This window comes from Mycetomoellerius zeteki, unplaced genomic scaffold, assembly GCF_001594055.1.
Source record: "Mycetomoellerius zeteki isolate Tzet28-1 unplaced genomic scaffold, Tzet1.0 scaffold358, whole genome shotgun sequence".
Classification (NCBI taxonomy): Eukaryota; Metazoa; Arthropoda; class Insecta; order Hymenoptera; family Formicidae; genus Mycetomoellerius; species Mycetomoellerius zeteki.
Genome location: NW_017257347.1, coordinates 191,451 through 198,860, shown reverse-complemented (window position 1 = coordinate 198,860; position 7,410 = coordinate 191,451). Strand labels below are relative to the sequence as shown.

Here is a 7,410-nt window from a genome sequence, read left to right as displayed (position 1 = left end):
AAATTTGAATTTTTCAATCTTCAATCTCAATCTTCAATGCATAGTCTGATTCCGGCCTTAGTGCAGTCTAGTGCACGTTAGAAAACAGACCATTTGTTGTATTTGCACTAATAACATATATCAAAGATTCATTATGCACTTCTAATTTCAAAATTGTTGTCAAACAAATTAATCACTATTTATAAATTAAAGGTAAGTTATGGCACGTCGGAGTGCAATTACGTTGCGTGCTTACATGCTCCTTGTGTCCCATGGAGCCGCAAAATACGGATCGTGTAAATGTAATATTTTTTATTTAACAAATTATACTGTTTATTTTTATTTTATTTTACAAGAAAATTACAGAATATATTTTGATTATAACAAAAGTTTTAATTAAATCGTCAAATTTAATCAAATAGATAAAATTAGGAAAAGCGTTAGCATAGGCCGGAATCGGACTACGCATTGAAGATTGAGATCGAAGATTGAAGATTGAAATTTGACCTATGAGGGTAAAGGAATTTTAGCTCCTATTGTTTTGATTGGTCAAATTTCAATCTTTCAATCTTCAATCTCAATCTTTAATGCCTAGTCTGATTCCGGCCTAAGTAAAGGTGTTGTCCCATGGCCACAGAGAAATCGGAACACGGAATCGGAAAGGTGAAGTGATAGGGGCAACCATTCAGCATCGTTCCGTTTCGATTTTAAGTAGCCTGGCTTTCCATGGAGCATATTTTTCGGAAACGGAAATTTTTTGTACTATCAATCACCAGTGATCACTAGCGATTAAGAATAATATTGAAAAAATTCAACTAAAAGAAGCATTGAAAATGTGGAAAATGTCATTTGTAAGGATTGTAATTGTATGTTAAATTATTTTATATTAGATTATAATGATGGTTTTGCGTACATTTCTAACCTATCATATGTACAATATGCCAATTGTATTTTTTTTGCGCCATATTATTCATAGGTTAGAGTAGAAGGCGTCTTTTTCCCTCACCCGAGGAACACTCCAAAAAAAAAGTACAATATGCCAGATACCCAGGGAAAACAAGAAAGTAAATATTATGCCAATTTGACGTCATTGTGACTGATTATTGAATTTACATCATTTTTTCGTCATGATTCGGTCAATATAATGTCAAATTGATATTATTTCTGTTCTCATTGAGTAACTAACACTGCTTTCCATTTGATGACACAAATCGGCACAAACGTCGTTCTATCCTTCTTGACATTCAGAGAGTGACAAAGATAGAACGACACTTGTGTCAACTTGTGTCGACTGCGTCTCCTAAAAAGAAAGCAGTCTAAAAGCTGTCTGAAGATGCTGTCTTCTTCAAAACTCTCTTTGCCAAGGTAACTGTGGAGTTCTTTTGTATTATATTTTTTTATAAAAAATAATCGTGCTGTTTTCGCTTTCATCTTTTCCTACAAGAATCAAATAAAAAATATTTAATATATATAAGACAAAACACATACAAGGTTAGAGATGTATGCAAAATCATCATTATAATTTATTATAAAATAATTTAACATACATGTAATTACAATACTTACAGATGACATTTTTCATCTTTTTAATGCTCCTTTTAGTTGAATTTTTTCAATATTATTCTTAATTGCTAATGATCACTGGTGATTGATAGTACGAAAAATTTCCGTTTCCGAAAAATATGCCCCATGGGAAACCAGGCTACTTAAAATCAGAACGATGCTGATTGGTTGCTCCTATCACTACACCGTTCCGATTCCGTTTTCCGTGCCCATGGGACAGCACCCTAAGGCTGCCTTCCCATGGAGAAGGAAACCACGGAACGGAATATTGACAGAAAAGAGATAGGATAAGGGTTATCCTCATCCTTCTCTTTTCTGTCAATAGCTGCGTTCAGCAGACTCAACAGTTTTGCAACCGTTTTATGATTGTCTACTGAGATAGGATCATTCTTCTAGATCTAAAAATATGATCCAATCAGCTCGAAGGAAACTTCCAACAGTTGCAAAACAAACGTTCTGCTGAACGTTTGTTTTGCAACTGTTGGAAGTTTCCTTCGAGCTGATTGGATCATATTTTTAGATCTAGAAGAATGATCCTATCTCAGTAGACAATCATAAAACGGTTGCAAAACTGTTGAGTCTGCTGAACGCAGCCAATATTCCGTTCCGTGGTTTCTTTGTCCATGGAAAGGCAGCCTAATTGATGTTTTCGTTAAAACAAAGCTGGCTCAAATTCCACTTCCACGGACTGAATTAGATGCTGCTAAGAAAAGCATTTTTGCACACTGCAAAACAACTTGTGTGTTCATTAATGTCCATTCTGTGCGATGAATTAATTCAAGTGGTTAAAAGGTATTTACATTAGATTGAACAATCCGAACACCGTTTCTACATATCAGTTGTTTTATTGAAAAATTTGTAATGTTAGGTAAAAATATATTTATAATGTTATTTGTAACGTATAAAGCAACAAGGCACTCAATTGAAATTAACATGACATCTCCTAATTCGTAATACGAATTTTGTTTTTTTTTTTTCATATTTATTTTGATATGGTCGACACTCGAAGGAGCGCATAAAACGCGATTACGATGCAATATATTTCATGAAGAAAGTTCTGAAACACATGAAAAGAATCGAATATTTTTCTTTGTTATCACACTTTTCACTTGAAGAAATTAGTCTTTAATTTTTCATGCAAATGTTTCATATGTTTAATCAATCATAGAAAAACTTTTTCGTGTGTGCTATATGTACATTTATACATATATTTTTTGCATTTTAGATAAAGCAATATCATGTGTCTGTGTTACTGAATGCAGTTGATCAATATTTACTATAATATTAAAAATTTTTTATTATTAATTTTTATTAATTTATTATTTATAACGATTTTTATTATAAAATTTCTATGTCATTAGACTCAATCGTTAGGTAAAAATCTTGGCCTTGTTATAGTTTTTTCAAATTCTAAATTATTATTTTGCAATTCTGTTTAAAACTATTGTAAATATACAACTATACAACTACTACTAGTATAAAAAATACGTGTAAAATAAGAAAAGCAGAATTTTAGTAAGCATATTGAGGAAAAAACTACTATATATACATATTCAAGATAAGTCCTTTTTTTTTAAATTTCAGATTTGTAAGAATTAAGAAACAGACAAATACAGATCAATTTGAGAGATGATGATCGCGATATATTTATTCAAAGCAGTTGATTAATCGACTTCATTAGTTTTAACGTTGCCGGAATGCATTTCAAACCACAAATCCTTTACGTACGACAGTGCCAGTCCCTTGTATATCCATGCACGCCAGCCTGTTCTTGTTTCGTCGTCGATCCTTGCTTCCAAACTCTGACATAATGCCTTTCGATCGTGGCTTCTTCCACTGCGTAGATCGCAGAGCAATCTCTTGCGACACTCGTCGTTGCACGCCGGTCGCACCGGAGAATTCTTGTAATAATGTCTGTAAAGAATAAAAGCAAATACGTCATTTACTTTTCTTGAAGAGAGTTTGAACATTGAATTTTAGTCTTTCTTTCTAAAATAAAGCCATCTTCGTTCACATTTGTATTCGTTAAAATCCAATTGATTTAAATAATGGAATGTATTATTGTACGATAATAAGGTTTTGTATTAACATGTTATAATATTCAGGTAACAAACTGACGTTGTCATTATTTTGACATAAAAATGACGTCTTTAAAGAGATGCTGGCTCGTGTATATGTATAAGACATCTTTTAGTTTTGTCGAAAAGACAACTTAAAAGTCATCTTTTTGTGGTTGCCATTTTTGTAAAGCAAAAAGTCGACAAAGGATACCTTTTTGTACCGCCGAAAAGCGATACTAACATGAAAAAGATATCTTTGTTATTTTGATACTTTTCGTCACTCATTCGCGAGCAATACGCGGGATCGCCATCAGACAGACGTGGTAGAGTTCAGTTGCTCGTGAAAATTATACGGGATAGAATAAAAGGTGCAGCATTATGAGAAATTTTTTTCGCGTAATTTCTCTCTCTAATGAACATTAATAAAATATTTTTTTAAATCGAGTCCCCAAAGGAGACTATGATGAAAGATAATGGCTGTTGCACATAGGCCACGGCAAACATTGTAGGATCCAGAAATGGGATGTATATTATCAATTTCGTTTGTGTAAAAATTAATTTAGAGATTCGATGTTATTAAACGTTATAAACCTTGATCAAAAAGTTCCCGGAATTACCACCAGGTGATACTCTGAGTCAGCTGATTTGAGTTCTGTTTTTTTAGTTAAGTTGCCACATCTATCATTGACATTTCCATCAAATTTTATCGCCATAGCTTGACATTTGTAAAAGTTACGCCGTCTTGAGTACATCTACCTCTGCACGTGTTTTCGATTTTTTACAGTTTTAAAAATGAAGTTCAATTTGCAACGAGTTTGTATTAAATTGTTTGATCAAGAACGAAACCATCCAACAACCATCGAATTCACCCGATATGGCTCCCTGCGATTTTTTTCTGTTCGATCGAGTCAAAAAACCACTACTAAGAGGTAATGGAAAAATCGAAGACGGCTCTGATGGCTATACCGACAATAGAATTCCAGAAATGTTTCGAGAGCTGGATCAAGCGCTGGCATAAGTGCATTGCAGTCGATGGGGAGTACTTTGAAGGGGACAATATCACTTTTGATGAATAAACTTGTATTTTGAATTTTCTGAATGAATTCCGGAAACTTTTTGATCAAGGTAGCATGTGCCAAATTATATAAAAACTAATAGCATTTTCGGCCCGACCGGGTTTACACCAATCTGGGTCGGAAAATGCTTTGCTATTGGACAACGTTACACGCTCTATCAATAGGAGAGCACGAAACTCATTAATTCAACTCAGGTTGGTGCAAACCTGGTCGGGCCGAAAATACCATAAAAGAAAGAAGTCTTAAAGGTGACTAAAAGATATCTTTTAACTTTTTTTCGATTTTAATATAAAGTCTACTGCCCCACCTAATTTTGTGTCTATTTCAATCCTGTAAACTTTTTATTCCGTTCGATCAATTAGAAGAATTTTTATACGGCTGTAATATATATTAATAATTTCGTCACTCGTAGCACTCCCTTAATATCCTTTTGACCCAGCATCTCTTTAATGTCCTTTTGACGTCAAAATGACGACAAATAATGTCAGTTTTCTAGTTAACGACAGCAACAATCGTCTATAAGACGTCAGAGAATCCCTCCCCCTCCCTTCCTAGCTTGGGGCATATTATAGTTAAAGTGAGAATGAATTGAAATTTTAATCTATTTGAATCCATCTGAATGTAGTACTTTAGTAGCATTCATGGTCATTTTTACTATTTTTAGATTCAATTGAATGGAAAAACTTTTTTTAAATCCAATTGAATTGAAAAATTTCCTATCCAGAATTTCGAACTGAGCAGTATTCACTTAAAGATGCATTTAAAGAATTAAAAAATTTATTTCAGATTGAAAGGCATAGAAATGTGTTTTATGAAATTCCTATAAATGAAGAAAAATACATTGGAATTAAAAAGAATTCATTTCAACGTTTGCGAATGCCTACTTCTGAAAATCTAAATTCATATCAATCCATTTTTTTTTTTACTGAGTAACAACATTTCTGTTTTTTTATGAGATCATGGTATAATCATCAATATATAAATTTTTTTATGAGAGCATAGTATTAATCATCCTAATGCGAGCAGAATTACTTATAGTAAAGATCAAAGAGGGCCGGCTCATTAGTCATCTTGTCAATCAGCGAGTCCCAGTCCTTAGGCAAAAGTGATGCCATTTGGTAGGCTTGTCGCGCGCTATACAACTTGTACCAAATCGGGTAATCATAAAGATTCGCTTCCTTTAGATTCATGACCCAGCTCTCGTGATCGACGACCATCTGTAATAAACGCGTAAGTTAGAAAATGATAAAAGAACGTTTAAGTCACGCGCATGTGTAGGATGTTTCTAGATTGCTAAGGAAAATATTCGTCGTATGTTCTGGGGTATGTGTGTAATCATGTAGAATGTCATCTTACTTACTCTTGTAGTCTTGGAATGATCTCCATCGACGTAGTATATTCTGTAGCCTGGATTGAGATCATAATATGGTGAGACCGAAGGACCGACGTAGGCGATGCTGAGCGCTCTACCAAGGTCTGATGTATCATAGAATATCTGGAACTCGTCATAATGTGTATGTCCGAAGAACTGTGCTGCGATTGTTGATTCATAGCTATGTAAGAACAGAAAGAGAGTATTTGTCATCTAATATGTTGAAGTTCAATAACGATTTGTGAACGATCAAGTACAAACCGATTTATTATGTGATAATAATTTCTCGACCACACCTTAAGACAATCGGAATGTCCGGGAGGGATGTGGCCAATTATGTGCACCTTTTCGCCATTGATTTCGGCACCTTGCAACTCATACACAAGCCACTGCAGTTCGCTAACCGGATCCGTGCTATTGATCAGTAACCACCAGTTCTTATTGTTACAATAATTCATGTTTACCGAGAGAATTCTGAAACCTGGTCGAACCAGGACCGAATAGAAGGCGCCACGACGAACAGTATGAGACACACCCACCGGCAACCAATGCCGCCAGTTTTTATCAAGTTCATCATATAACCACGAGATACTGTTCTCCTGAGGCACAAAAGGTGGTGGGAAGCTAAAAGGGGAACGATAATATATATTTCATTTCTTACAATTAATTGAATTATTTTAGAAAGAATTCAAGCTTCTCAAGAATTAAAATACGTTACAAATTTGCAATTCTAATCTTTCTATCTATTTACATTTTGTATAAAAAAAAAGATATCTCCGTTGTGTTAATAAAAAGATATAATATGAAACGAGATGGAATTTTTTATACACTACTAAAAAAAATTATAGAACAGAAAAATTTTGGGCAAAAATTGGCAAAATTTTACTGACGTTAACTTCATAAAAAAATCATCGTAAAATAACAAATTTTTTTTAATTAAAACTTGAAGTCAATTATATTTTTTAAGATACTATGGATTTCAAGTTTAATGCCTTCTTATCACTGTAATCTCTCAAAACAAGAGAGTCAGTAAAATTTGGCCAATTTTTGCCCAAAATTTTTCTATATCGTGATCTTTTTAGCAGTGTATATTAACAAATATATAAATATACATATGTATATATATGTACTATATGTATATACAGGGTGACCCATTTTAACTTAGACAGCCAAATAACTCGAAACATCGCGATTAAATAAAAAAATGTTTAAAACAAAAATTGTTGGATATGAAGGGGCTAATAGAACTATGACCTTGACAATGACCTTGACCTTCATTTTCAAGGTTATTTGAAGGTCATGATCATTTTTTTAAATGGAATTATATGAATTTTTTTACATATGATTCCTCTAATTATTA

At 33.4% G+C, this 7,410-nt stretch overlaps 1 protein-coding gene across 4 annotated transcripts in view; it reads right to left on the bottom strand.

Moving 5' to 3' along the window:
• LOC108725735 (sphingomyelin phosphodiesterase) overlaps window positions 1-7,410 on the bottom strand; it is a 45,550-nt gene that overhangs the window by 673 nt on the left and 37,467 nt on the right. For 3 of the 4 annotated variants that reach the window (XM_018452933.1, XM_018452936.1, XM_018452934.1), the window contains exons 7-10: window positions 6,312-6,674; window positions 6,039-6,231; window positions 5,711-5,895; window positions 3,271-3,456 (exon numbers count right to left, since the gene is read on the bottom strand). In XM_018452933.1, coding sequence (XP_018308435.1) covers window positions 3,271-3,456; window positions 5,711-5,895; window positions 6,039-6,231; window positions 6,312-6,674 — 927 coding nt within the window. Of the gene's footprint in view, window positions 1-2,437; window positions 2,600-3,270; window positions 3,457-5,710; window positions 5,896-6,038; window positions 6,232-6,311; window positions 6,675-7,410 lie in introns of those variants that run through there. The other variant, XM_018452935.1, reaches the window with a different exon arrangement.